At 37.1% G+C, this 12,598-nt stretch overlaps 2 protein-coding genes across 2 annotated transcripts; one reads left to right on the forward strand and one right to left on the reverse strand.

Annotated features, from left to right (window-relative positions):
• Positions 1–3,675: 3,675 nt before the first annotated feature.
• On the forward strand, positions 3,676–7,298 carry LOC119992115 (C-type lectin receptor-like tyrosine-protein kinase At1g52310). The gene is made up of 6 exons (XM_038838746.1): positions 3,676–3,836; positions 4,032–4,134; positions 4,223–4,280; positions 4,988–5,428; positions 5,632–6,202; positions 6,563–7,298. Exons 2-6 carry the CDS (start codon positions 4,054–4,056, stop codon positions 7,080–7,082), a joined length of 1,671 nt encoding a protein of 556 aa, XP_038694674.1. The 5' UTR covers positions 3,676–3,836; positions 4,032–4,053; the 3' UTR covers positions 7,083–7,298.
• A 293-nt stretch (positions 7,299–7,591) lies between these two features.
• LOC119990645 (bifunctional peptidase and (3S)-lysyl hydroxylase JMJD7) lies at positions 7,592–9,802 on the reverse strand. Its single transcript, XM_038836653.1, has 4 exons — positions 9,070–9,802; positions 8,800–8,975; positions 8,046–8,116; positions 7,592–7,959 (listed from the first exon to the last, which is right to left on the reverse strand). The coding sequence occupies exons 1-4, from the start codon at positions 9,724–9,726 to the stop codon at positions 7,766–7,768; spliced, it is 1,098 nt and encodes a 365-aa protein (XP_038692581.1). The 5' UTR covers positions 9,727–9,802; the 3' UTR covers positions 7,592–7,765.
• Positions 9,803–12,598: the final 2,796 nt, after the last annotated feature.

Raw genomic sequence — 12,598 nt, forward strand, 5'->3', positions numbered from 1 at the left:
TGTTTTTAGTGACGTGTCAAATATTTTTTGTCATTACAACTCATCTCACCTCACCACATTTTTAAAACTCGTTTAATTTATTACAGGACTGTAGGAGGTCAAAATATGACGCATTGAACTGAAACTTTTGTGAGGTTGTTCTATTTAATTCAGTGCCTCAAAACCTTTTTTTTTTTTTTTTGATGTAGATGACAACCCCAAAGCCCAAACTGATTGCCTTCTTAGTTGACATGAAATTCATTGGAATAATGCTTGAGACCCCCAAAAAATGACTCCCGAAATACCCTCATTTAATGTGAAGTGTTGGATGTGAAGTGGACCCTATATATATGTTTTTAATCAATAGTTATTTTAATGTCACATAGATTTGAGGGACTTTTGGGGGTCAAATTTTGGGAGTCTCTAGCATTATCCAATTCATTACACTCTTTTTTTTTGAAAATTACAACCCAAACAGGATAAGACAATAATTCATTGCACTCTTTAACTTAGCTTGCACAATATATTTACTACAAAGTTGGCTCTAGCAAACCCTATAATTAATCCATTGTTTTGGTCTTATCTTTGCCATATATTATATGTATATCGAGATACTATCTAAACTATCCAATTAGAATACGACACGCCTATGGGAAATGGAATATGAAATTGAGAAGTGGTCACATGATGAGGGGGTACAAGTAGTAATGGCATAATCGTCATAATCACAAAAGTGTTGTGAATCCACTTGATCATAATTTTGGGATTCATCTTACTTAGTTGTAATCCTTTGTTTGTCGGACAAAAAAAAAGAAACTGAAATTGAATAAAAGTTAAAGGAAAAAAGAAGAAGAGATTTTTACATGATTGATCCCATATAGATTACGTTCACGAAATTGAATAAAAGTTAAAGGAAAAAAAAAGAAGAAGAGATTTTTACATGATTGACCCCATATAGATTACGTTCACCAGAATCACTGTATTTTTCACTATTATCAAGAATGAGATAGGATGAGTTTTTTAGTTTTCAATTAGAATACGGCTCCACACAACTTTTGAGAGTCATCATATATATATATATACAGAAATTCTCCTATGTGGACCAAAAGTGTGGACTTGTTTTTCAACCATAGATGTGGTGGGCCCCATAATAAATGTGTGGCCCCCACTTATGTTTTGATTGATTACAACCATTGGATTTTGGTCCACAAACTTGGTCCACACTTTTGGTCCACATAGGAGAATTCCTATATATACATATACATAGAGAGAGAGAAGGATTAGCCCTATCTACTTTTGTATCCAATTAGAATACGGCTCCACACAACTTATGAGAGTGATCATATATATGTGTATATATATGTGTATATAGGGTATGTAGATCGAGAAGGATTAGCCCTATCTACTCTTGTATCCAATTAGAATACGACACACGCCTACGAGAAAGGCAATATGAAATTGATAAGTGGTCACATGAGGACGGGGCACAAGTAGTGATGACCATAATCATCATAATCACAAAGGGTTATCATATATATATATATATATATATATATATATATATATATACTGTCATTTCATATAGGCTATATATATATATAGATCGACTAGCTAGCCCTATCTCCTCCTGATTGGGTGGTAGAGGTGAAGGTGGATATGTACATATATAGATATATGGTTGAGCTCACCCTTTTAGCCTTTTTATAGGGATGGGTGTGGCTGGAATGATTCCAGCCAATTCCACCCATCACGGTCATTGCATCATCATTGATTGCACTTAATTACCTTATCAATCAAGTACTGTCAATGGCTGGGATGGATGGAATTGGCTGGAATCATTCCAGCCCCTCCCATCCCCTTTTTATAGATAGTGTGAGACTGTGAGACACCTTATGCATGCACGCCCATGTGATTGCTACCAAAGTGGGGATGATGTGGAAGAGAATGACATGTAATGTAAGCAAATAGTAGAAAATGCCAAAACCAAGCCTATATACAATTATATATATATACACACACTAAAGAGGGCATGCGCATATGATATGGTCCCCACCATTACTAGTCTTTATAATACTCTTGTGAGCATTAGTACCCATAATATCTTTAGTTTTGCTCAATGTTTTAAAAATCGGATTTCGAATTTTGTCGATAGACCACTGATAAACGATTTAATTAGTTGGCCGGTTTGATTTAATTAATTTCAATTTTGACAATTCATAATAAATTATAAAATAGTTGTAAATTATTAAAAAAATATTTGAAAAATTAGAAAAAATACTATAAATTAAATCCATTTAAATAAAGTAATAAACACAATAATAACACTCTCAATCTCAAATCAAACACAATATTACCAAAGTAAATATCAAATTAACAAACATTCTTATAAGAAAATCAAACAAAATCATATAAATTATAAAAATCCAAGTCTAACATAACCATTTATATCTCAATTAGGTTCAACTTTTACTCTGAGTGTTTTTTTTTTTACTTATTTATTTTGTTATTTTTTTTATCAAATTTGAATTTTTTTAAACCGGACAACCAGTATTTATATCGGAAACCAACCGGTTGAACCGATATTTAACCGATATTTTATTAAATCGTACCAGTAACCCTTCTAATTTTGGATTCAACCTGTATTTTAAAACATTGGTTTTGGTATGATTTAGTGATCCATTATATCTCCAACAATCCCACAGCTGACTTGGTTAAGACATATACCATAACTTGATGGTACTCAAGTTCGAATCTCCCACTTATTTATTTGTTTGAATCCCCGCCCCGCTTACTCAACAAAAAAAGCATTCTATTATGTCTATGTTGATGAATCATCATCCTTATTTGGATTTATGTTCCTAAACTTGGGCAAAAATGTACTATTTTCCTTTGTCCGAGGTATTGAAGTTGCAAGTTAAGATTAATAAACGAGTCGAAATATTGACAATTATTTTCTGTTTTTTTTTTTAAAGAGAAATAATTGAACGAACCCCATGAATTAAGTTTTTTGGGCTTTTGGTTCTGGTTGATGGCTATCCTGTTAAATCTGTTACAGTAGCTTAAACTTGGGCCCGGGCTTCATAAAATTGGGCTTTCAAATTAGGTTGACCCAAAAGAGAGAAATGGTGATCAAGCCCATGAAGTTTGTTCGTCAAGTAAAGGAAGAAATTTGTTCACTTGGGTGTATATTTCTTACATAGAAGTCAAAGTCTTGTTGGTTTCTATTAGCTTTTAACACACTATACATTAAAATTCCAACTGCACACCTCGAAACCCATCTCTGTTTTTCTTTTGATAAGAGACGACCATACCATATGAATTTTATATGATTCAGACATTTCATATAAATTTAAATTCAGATTGGCTTCTCAAGTTGCCTGCATATAAATTTATTTTTCATCTGACGACAGATTATATTGGGTTACTCAAGTCTAGCTCGTGATAACAGGTGGATGAAAACTGATATTTAATTTATATAAAAACCAATTTTTAATTGTATAAAAAAGTTTTTTTTTAGGCAAAATTGATGTGTATTTTAACAGAAAATAGTTTTTTTATATATATTAAAAAAAAAGTGGTTGACATGAGGTATAAAGGAATATTAAAATTTGGGGAAAATGCATTTTTAAAAATGTAAATAACAATAAAATATATATATATATATATATATATATAGATATAAAACAGCTTTGTGGGTTTAAGACAACGGTTCCTCTACTTTGAGCTCTGATTTCAGCAAAATATTCCCATGTCTTCTGCTCTCTACTACTACTACTTCTTCGGTCGTGTGTTTGAGGTTTCTGTGATACCCCGACTGATGACTGATGATGTTTAATTTTGATTTGGGTTCAAGTAGAGTAAGTTATATTCTCAGAATTCTCATTTATTCTTCTGATCCAGCCCAAACAATTGCTTTAGATCTTTAAATTTTCTTGTTTGTCTTTGTCTTGGATTCCAAGAAGGGGACTTTTATCTTCATTTTATGGTGAATTTTAGGGGGACTGCGGTCTGATAAACAGCTGATTACTTTTTCATAACTGGGTATTTTCTAGGGTTCATGGGATAAGGTGTGTAATGGAAATGAAGCTGAGGAATCTGCGTATTTTTCTGCTTTTTATTGCTCAAACTGCGCTTCAACTCACAGCTTTGGATACTGTAAGTTTATGGAGTGAATGGTATTTAGAGATTCCAGCTCTGGTGCTTTGTGAGCCTATGTTGTGAAATGTTGGTTTTGTGTTTGTAGAGCGCTGGAAATTCGAGTTCGGGGGATTGGGTTGCTGCCAAGAATGGAGACGCACAAGGTGTGGGTTATTGTTTATTTTCTTCTTTGTTTTTATTTGGTTAGACGGTTTCACAAGTTTTTGATGGCTTCATGAGAAGTGTGATATTTATAGTTAATTTCCCAGGGAATTAATATGGTGAGTGACTTGAGGAAGTTCTTGTTTCTTTTTTCCGATCATATAAATATACCTCCTTAAAATTGGATGAGTGCATTTTGTTGCAGATGGAAGATGTATTGATAGATATAGATAGAAGGTAATATTCTCAATATAGGAAATCAAAATTGATGGGTAATTCCTGTATATTTAATAAAAAAATTTAATTGAAGTTGTTTCAAAGTAAACATGGTTTGAGCTTGGCAAAGTGGTGAGTTATCGGCTATAGCTGCTGCACATATACCCCCTTCAGAAGTCAGAACCAAGAATGATGGAAGCCTTGTGCCATGGTTTTCTGAACAAAACAGTTGTTTAGCTTTTCATTTATCAATGTATGTTATTTATGTTTTCTTGAATGCTGGTCACTGTTGTCAAGAAGGTAAGAAAGTCATTGTGAATACAATTTGTTGTTATCTGTGGTATCAACATCTCTTGAGCAACACCCCTGCTTAACTTCTGATATGATTTTGAATTTGAGGTGATGGTACTTATACCAATTTTCATGAAATTAATTATAATGTTCAAAGAAGCACTGCCTGTTATATTGAACTGTTTCGTCCGTTGGTGGACAGGACCATGCCCTTCTGGCTGGGAAATCGGTCCTAAAACGGATAAGTGCTTTAGACATGAAAATAGCTCCCTATCGTGGGGTGAGTCGGAGACCACCTGTAAAAAGTACGGTGGACACTTAGCAGCACTTACATCATCTCAAGAGCTAAGTTTTGCACAGAAGTTGTGTGGCCGAGGTGTCAACGGCTGCTGGATTGGAGGGAGAGGTGTTAATTATACTGTTGTTAATTATACTGTTGGTTTACAGTGGAGGTGGTCCGACAATATATCCTATTGGAATGAATCAATTGTTTATGGATTGCTTTCTCCCTCCAATTGCTCAAGTTCGTCATGCCACACGAATATCTCAGTTGATTCTTGTACACTGCTGACAAATGGAACCAGATCCATTGTTCCTAAGGAATGCAATACGTCACATACTTATATCTGCATGCTCGGTATTGGTATGTCCTCTCTTACTGCACTATTGCATATATCATGCATTTCAATTTTGAATTCTCGTAAGTTGTATCTAGACTATGCTGCTTTATCACAGCCTAGATGGCAACTTAATGAAAATTTGGTTTATTGCTCATTTGCTTGATATCAACTTTTGTCCCATTTTAAGAAATTCACTCTCTCTCTCTCTCTCTCTCTCTCTCTCCAGGGAGTAAATGTTACCACATGCATTGCCATAGGGAGTATCTTATTATCCTTGGAGTGGTCAGTGGATTGATCCTCTGCACAACTTCAGCTGTTGTGATTTGGCTACTTGCAAATAGGCGGAGCAAGAGGCGTAGAAAGTCTCGCAAATTATCTAATCCAGCGGCTTCTGAGTTAGTTCCCCCGTCGTGGAGAGTTTTTACAACTGAGGAACTAAGGTCACTTACTAAGAACTTTAGTGAAGGAAATCGTCTCCTTGGAGATGCTAAAACAGGCGGCACATATAGCGGCCTTTTACCTGATGGATCAAGGGTTGCAGTTAAGAGGCTGAAAAGGTCTAGTTTCCAGAGGAAGAAGGAGTTCTATTCAGATATTGGAAGAGTTGCTAGGCTTCATCATCCGAATTTGGTAGCTATTAAGGGATGCTGCTATGATCATGGTGACCGCTACATAGTATACGAGTTTGTGGTTAATGGACCGTTAGACAGATGGCTGCATCATGTGCCAAGAGGTGGTAGGAGCTTGGGTTGGGAGATGAGAATGAAAATTGCCACTACTCTAGCTCAAGGAATCGCGTACGTTTAAATCCTTGAACCGAGTATTTTGAGAAATTGCATTCTAGCTGTTCTTTTTGTTCTTATCCTTTGCTGTTTTTTTTTTCTAGTTGTGATTCTTGTCTTTGCAACATTGTCTTCTCATTGTTGTTGGCTCAAGTATGTATGCTAAATTCTTTTGAACTCTTTATTTAAAAACCTCTTCTCATGGTAAAGAAGAAGAATATTGGGAAGCTCGTTATGCTTGTTGTTACATTGTTGGATCTGCTGCCACAGAGCACCTCTGATGGTTGTTGAACTCGTATTTATGTTAATTTGTGCTATTCGTCTATACGTTGTTTAATTTGCTTAATTATTTTTGTTTTTCTTTGTTTCCTACAGGTTCTTGCATGATAAGGTTAAGCCACAAGTTGTGCATCGGGATATCCGTGCCAGTAATGTATTGGTTGATGAAGACTTCGGAGCACATCTGATGGGGGTTGGTCTCTCTAAGTTTGTACCATGGGAAGTGATGCATGAGAGGACAATGATGGCAGGAGGAACATATGGGTACCTTGCTCCAGAATTCGTCTACAGAAACGAGCTTACAACGAAGAGTGATGTTTACAGCTTTGGGGTGCTGCTGCTTGAGATAGTAACTGGTCGTAGACCCGCCCAAGCAGTTGACTCAGTGGGTTGGCAGAGTATATTTGAGTGGTCGACACCTTTGGTGCAGGCACATCGATATCCAGAGCTCCTAGATCCCCTAATATCTTCTTCCGACGTTCCAGAAGCTAGCGTGATTCAAAAGGTGGTGGACCTTGTGTATGCTTGCACGCAGCATGTTCCGTCCATGCGTCCTAGGATGTCTCATGTTGTTCATCAGCTGCAACAGTTGATCCAAACACCCCTTGTAAAATAATCCAACCTTAAGCTCTGGTTTTTTCTAATTATTATCTGTTAACTGCTACCTTTTTGCAGTGCTGTTTTTACCCTGGTTGTCTTGGGGGTTTGCAGATTATGAGCAGGAAAGCTTACTGTCATAGTTGTAATTTCAGACAACTTTATTGCAGCCTTACTGCCGATGTACTGGTAAAACTATGTTATGAATGGATTGTGTTGTAGGGCATTTTTATCATGCTATTGTTCCATTAAACAAAGGGTGCATCAAAACTTTATAACTGAACCAGGTCTGGTTCATTTAACCACTTGGATGATAGCCTATATGATGAATATATTTTGAGTCAAAACATACGAACTTGAGAGGCATCATGGAGTAACTGGAATCATGCCGTCTTAAGAAAGTGCAATCCCCAAAATATGGAGGGCAAAATTTGTCTTCCATTTCAAGAATCTATCAAGTATCTAGGACATTGTTCTAGCGCTAAAAATACATTGGTCATGATCAAAAAAAAATTGGTGCACAGGGCATCAAGAATCCATTTGGAGAGGTATTCATGAACCAAAACTGCAGGGAAATTGCTCGACACAACCATCAATCACATGCAGGAGATGGAACTCTTCCAACTAGCCCCTCCAAATTGTACATATTATAGGTGGTCGTCCACTATGATCTTAAATTCTTTCTTGAAGACCCAAAAATGATTATCCATTCACATGAGCCAGTAAATTACAATCGATCATCTTGCCTGTCTTGAGTTGTTTTGACACAGGCTTATCACCTGCAGATGAATCGCGAACAGACTCCTCACGTTCAGGCTCAGCCACTGCCGAATGGTAACGAATTGATTGCAAGAAGTTGAAATAAGCGTACTTGATATCAAACTGCATATCATACCCTGCCAAATGAAGTTCCATTGTTTAGATATCATTTAACTGATGTACAGAGTTTTATCAATATAGGAAGAACCATGTACATCCTTACAATAATTTATGGCAATAGTGTGTCCTTCGTCATCTGGACTCTGCTTAACATGATGAAACCACATACTTGGCCTGCACAACTTAAGAAAATTAGCCTCTGATGAATCTACTCTGGCTGCACCACTAACAAACACACATGTTGACATGTACCTTGACTTCCCGGCACTTCTATTTCGCTACTACATCAAAGCATTTACCACAAACGAATTCGGAAATGAATCAAGAATGATAACTTCATAATTCAAAAACATATATATTATGTGTTGCACCTTGAATTTACTTCAATTTTAATTTTTACATATGTGAACAGAGATGCAAACATATTCCAACAGGCCATTGTCACTTACAAAGCTTAATACAACTAACACCATCTTCTCAAACAACTTACTAGACCTAAAAGCTCTAAAAGCTCTATTTTATCTGTAGTAGTCTTCCAGATTGGTGCATGGTGTAGATCATAATCTGTTGTAGTCTTGTAGATTGGTAGATTGACAGTATATACTGCATGTCTAAATTCAGTTTCACCAAACACCAAAACAATGTATTTTGCAGCGTATACTTCAGCATAAATCGACAGCGTATACTCTAGCGACTAACAAATACTCTGTCACCCATACTCTATACCAAATGGAGCCTTAAGCTTGGTTTAATGATTAATTCTAATGGTCAATTAGTTGAACATGATTAAATAACTCACAACTACTTCTAATCTCAATAAAAAGCAGTGGCTCATAAGAGTATTAGAAAGCACATACAAGTATAGAGTTTCCCCTGCCTTGACTGTACAATGAAATGGCTTGTTTCCATTGAAATACAATGGAAATCTCGACATTTCTTGTTCTTTACTCTCTGGAGAAGGGTATGGATTAACGCTACACCAAGGCACATATCTAGATGGCTTGTCAAGTTCCAATCTGAACTCTCCAGTCTCCTGCAAATGGACAAAAACTGTGTCAGTCTATCTACAACTTGATTTCTACATAAGAAGAACCAAAGTTGTGATTGGCACTGGTGCAGAGAGTCACATGTGAATAAGAGTAATGGCCAGTAGGGTAATTCCTAATGTACAAGCGATGGACGTCGGTCGGAGGAAGGAGAAGGAAATGCTTTTCGCCAGAGACAACTGCATATAGATTCTCGTAATGGTCCTTATGGAAAGAGGTCTCCGATCGATCGTTCCCAATCCATAGATTCACCGCTTCAGGAAGGCAGCCCAGGGCCTCCGTCGCCCAATCGATGTGCGGGTCGCAGTCAGAGGACAGCGCAGAATACTCTGATCGAAAGCAGTCATTCTGCTGCTGTAGGTACGTCACAAACCCTAGATTTGAGTCAGAGACCAAACGAAGAGCCTGGGGAAAAGGCATGCGTTCCACATGAGCAGACACAAAGCAGAGAGAGCCGGAAGGGAGAGGCTCAAGTGCGTCGGCGCGGCCATTAGGGGTGAGGTGGACGGAGACAGGGGGTGCGTCGGAGAGGGCTTCGGATAGGTATGATGGGTCGGGCCAGAGAGAGAGAGCTGGCCAGTGGAGGGTGGCGTTGGAGATGATGCAAGGTTTGTTTTGAGAGACGAAGTCTCTGAGGAAGCGTAGTGGGGTTGGAGGCAACTCCAGGCGCTCAATCTCTCCGCCATTTCCAAGGCTCAGCTGCCGCACGTCCTCCCACAAGGTCTCTATTTCCTTCATATTCACTACTTACCGCTTGTTTGGAAGAAGCGAAAGCGAGGGAAAGCAAATGGACGATAGTTCTCCAAACTGCCAAACAAAGCCCTAAAAAATAAAACTACTTTTTTTATCAGAAAAGGGAATGAGACTTGAATATATATGACCCACCTCGTCAACTAAGCTACTCACCTTGTCACTCGGGTTCGTATCTCACATCGCTTAGATATGACCTCTATAAGACCGTATCTAGTATTGAGTAGACCTCATACAACAACTATCCTAATGAAGCATTATATAATTGGTATCCTCTCCCTCTACTATTAGGTCCTTTTAGTGTATGTGTATGGGTTCATGACAACTGATATCAAAGCAAAAACCCATCTTTATGTATGTCAATGTGTGAAGGCATAGTCGGGTGAAGACCTCAAGTAGAGTACAGTCGACACTAGTGTGAAAGTGTGATGATTTATGGAGTGCTTTACTAGGTAACATCGCAATATGAAATGTGTGAAGGCATAGTCGGGTGAAGACCTCAAGTGGAGTACAGTCGACGCTAGTGTGAAAGTGTGATGATTTGTCACACATTCCATATTGCAATGTTACCTAGTAAAGCACTCTATAAAAGATACCTCTCCTACCCCTATTTAGGTCCTTTTAGTGAAGGTGTATACATGAACCCATGATGTCCAAGGCAATGAGAATGTTGTGTGGGACAATGCATGTGTAGCCAATGAATCTAAGCCAACTTCTAGTCATTAGGGTAAAGCATCTTTGCTAGTTTGGTATTGGCACATGAGGGTAGGCAAATCTTGACCTGTTCACAAACATATTGCATGCCACAACTACCTTTACTTCAATCAAAATACACAAATTTTACTGAATTTTAGCATTGGAGAGACATCTATTCAAACAGCTAATAACCAAAGTTACGAACTTGAAATCTCAGAAAACCAAGACCAGAATATCTTTACATAAATATCTTATATTTTTTTTTTATAGCAATAAATATCTTATATGTTTGGACAGATAAGAGAAGACCAGAATTTATTGAATTGAAAATTATGTCTTTAACAAATTAAATATCACTGGACCACAACCTCGTCCACGTGTCCATTGGTGATGAACAAAACCTTTAATCCTGTCACCAATGGTTGTTAGCACTAAAACAAAAATTAGGGTTTCCAAAGTTTAAATGGATAGTGACTCCTCTTCAATTCCACAAATTCAATTCCTTCTCATTATTGTGTAATACCAACTTTTTAGGGGCATATCCTACCATTTAGGGCAGATATTATAATAAATTTCATAATTCCACTCAACTACTCATATAATATATATAAATTTTAAAAAAATAAAATAAAATTAGGCATTAGTTTTCCCACAAATGGTTGTAAGCTTTCTTGTCCTTCTCATTACGATGCATGAATAACAATGCGTTGATCTGTTTTTCCTAAAATGATAATCTACAAGAGGTATTAACATTTCAAGTTCGTATAACCATTTGGGAGATACTCTAATACCTAATATCTCTCATACCAAATTGAGTTCGGGTGATACTCTAGTGGTTAATATTTCTTAGACCAAATTGAGTTCGATTATCACTGAGAGAAATACCCTTGTGACCAAATGTTCGGTCTTGACCCAACTTATCATGTCAGTCATTAGATGGAAATCTTTCTCGGTCACCAAAATTTTTTTCCATCCCAATAAATACTGTTGTGGGTTGTATGTAGCTTTCAACAATGGAGTTTCACCATCACATACAGAGAGAGAGGCATGTTTTCTCCGAAAAATCCGGAGGTAGTTCAGATGACTCAATTCTCCATTAATATTGCTTGACTTATCTTTTCCTTAAATTTGAATAAACTCAGACATATATATATGTGTGTGTATATATATATATATGCTCTGCTTTCTCTCTCTCTTCTTCTTTCACTATACCATAAACACATATACATTGAAGAAGCAACAATGGTGTCAGAAGACTTCAGCTTCCCAAAAATCACAAACTCCACTCCTCAATTCACCTTCTCACCATCAGTATGGCTTGCATCTTCCTCTGTTTTCCCATCTCTCGACGACAGCGGCGAAAGAGAAGCAGATCTTGGAAGGAAATCCAGCTTCCCCTGCCCAGAAACTAGAGAGGAGGAGAAGGACAAGATGGATATGTTATGGGAGGACTTCAATGACAAGGAACTGAACAGGGTTTGTTCTAAAGAGAGAAACAAGAACAGAGGAGCAGAATCAAAGGAGTACTTGAATGGGAGAGATGATAACATGGTGGTGGAGATTTGTTCCAAGAGAGGTATTTATGGTAGGATTATACATCATCATCAACAGAAGAGAAGAAAGATGGGGTTTCTTGTGGAGGTTCTGATAAGGAAGCTTTTCTCTACTAAGAACAACTCTTCAAGGAGAATCAACTCATGTGTGTGGGCTCCTCAATCTAGGGTTTAAAGATTGGGGTTTTCAAATTGGTTCATGGCCTTTTGTTACTTTATCCCATGAAACTCCTCATATTATACATACATAACACAATACCATTTCAATTACTTCGTTTTGTTTCAATTAATTTGGTGCAACTTCGATATTAAATTCTAAATTTCTAATGTGGGTGTAACCATGTTTAATTCATGTTTTACCTAAAGAGTATTTCCATGGAGTACCTTTTTCAGTTTTGGCAACTCCAACAGGTACCCCATCCGGTACCCCATTTTAGGTGGACATACCGTATATCTCAAATTTAGGGTATGCCCGGCGTCTCCAAATCCATCAAATAATTATTTTATTTTCTCTATCCTCTCCATTCCATCTCCACGAGGTCCGCGTTAATGCAGAAACATTAAGACATAAAATTTATGTGACAGCACATAATTAAATGTAACAACCTATA

Source organism: Tripterygium wilfordii, chromosome 22, assembly GCF_013401445.1.
Source record: "Tripterygium wilfordii isolate XIE 37 chromosome 22, ASM1340144v1, whole genome shotgun sequence".
In the NCBI taxonomy this organism is placed as follows: Eukaryota; Viridiplantae; Streptophyta; class Magnoliopsida; order Celastrales; family Celastraceae; genus Tripterygium; species Tripterygium wilfordii.

Bases quoted from the DNA above. Each gene is read 5' to 3' on its own strand.
- LOC119992115 (XM_038838746.1), top strand. From the start codon at position 4,054: ATGGAAATGAAGCTGAGGAATCTGCGTATTTTTCTGCTTTTTATTGCT. The intron at 4,135-4,222 runs GTAAGTTTATGG...TTGTGTTTGTAG, and splicing joins AACTCACAGCTTTGGATACT to AGCGCTGGAAATTCGAGTTC. The intron at 4,281-4,987 runs GTGTGGGTTATT...GTTGGTGGACAG, and splicing joins CAAGAATGGAGACGCACAAG to GACCATGCCCTTCTGGCTGG.
- LOC119990645 (XM_038836653.1), bottom strand. From the start codon at position 9,726: ATGAAGGAAATAGAGACCTTGTGGGAGGACGTGCGGCAGCTGAGCCTT. The intron at 8,976-9,069 runs GTGACTCTCTGC...GTCCATTTGCAG, and splicing joins GCCATTACTCTTATTCACAT to GAGACTGGAGAGTTCAGATT. The intron at 7,960-8,045 runs GTAAGGATGTAC...TTCATTTGGCAG, and splicing joins CACTATTGCCATAAATTATT to GGTATGATATGCAGTTTGAT.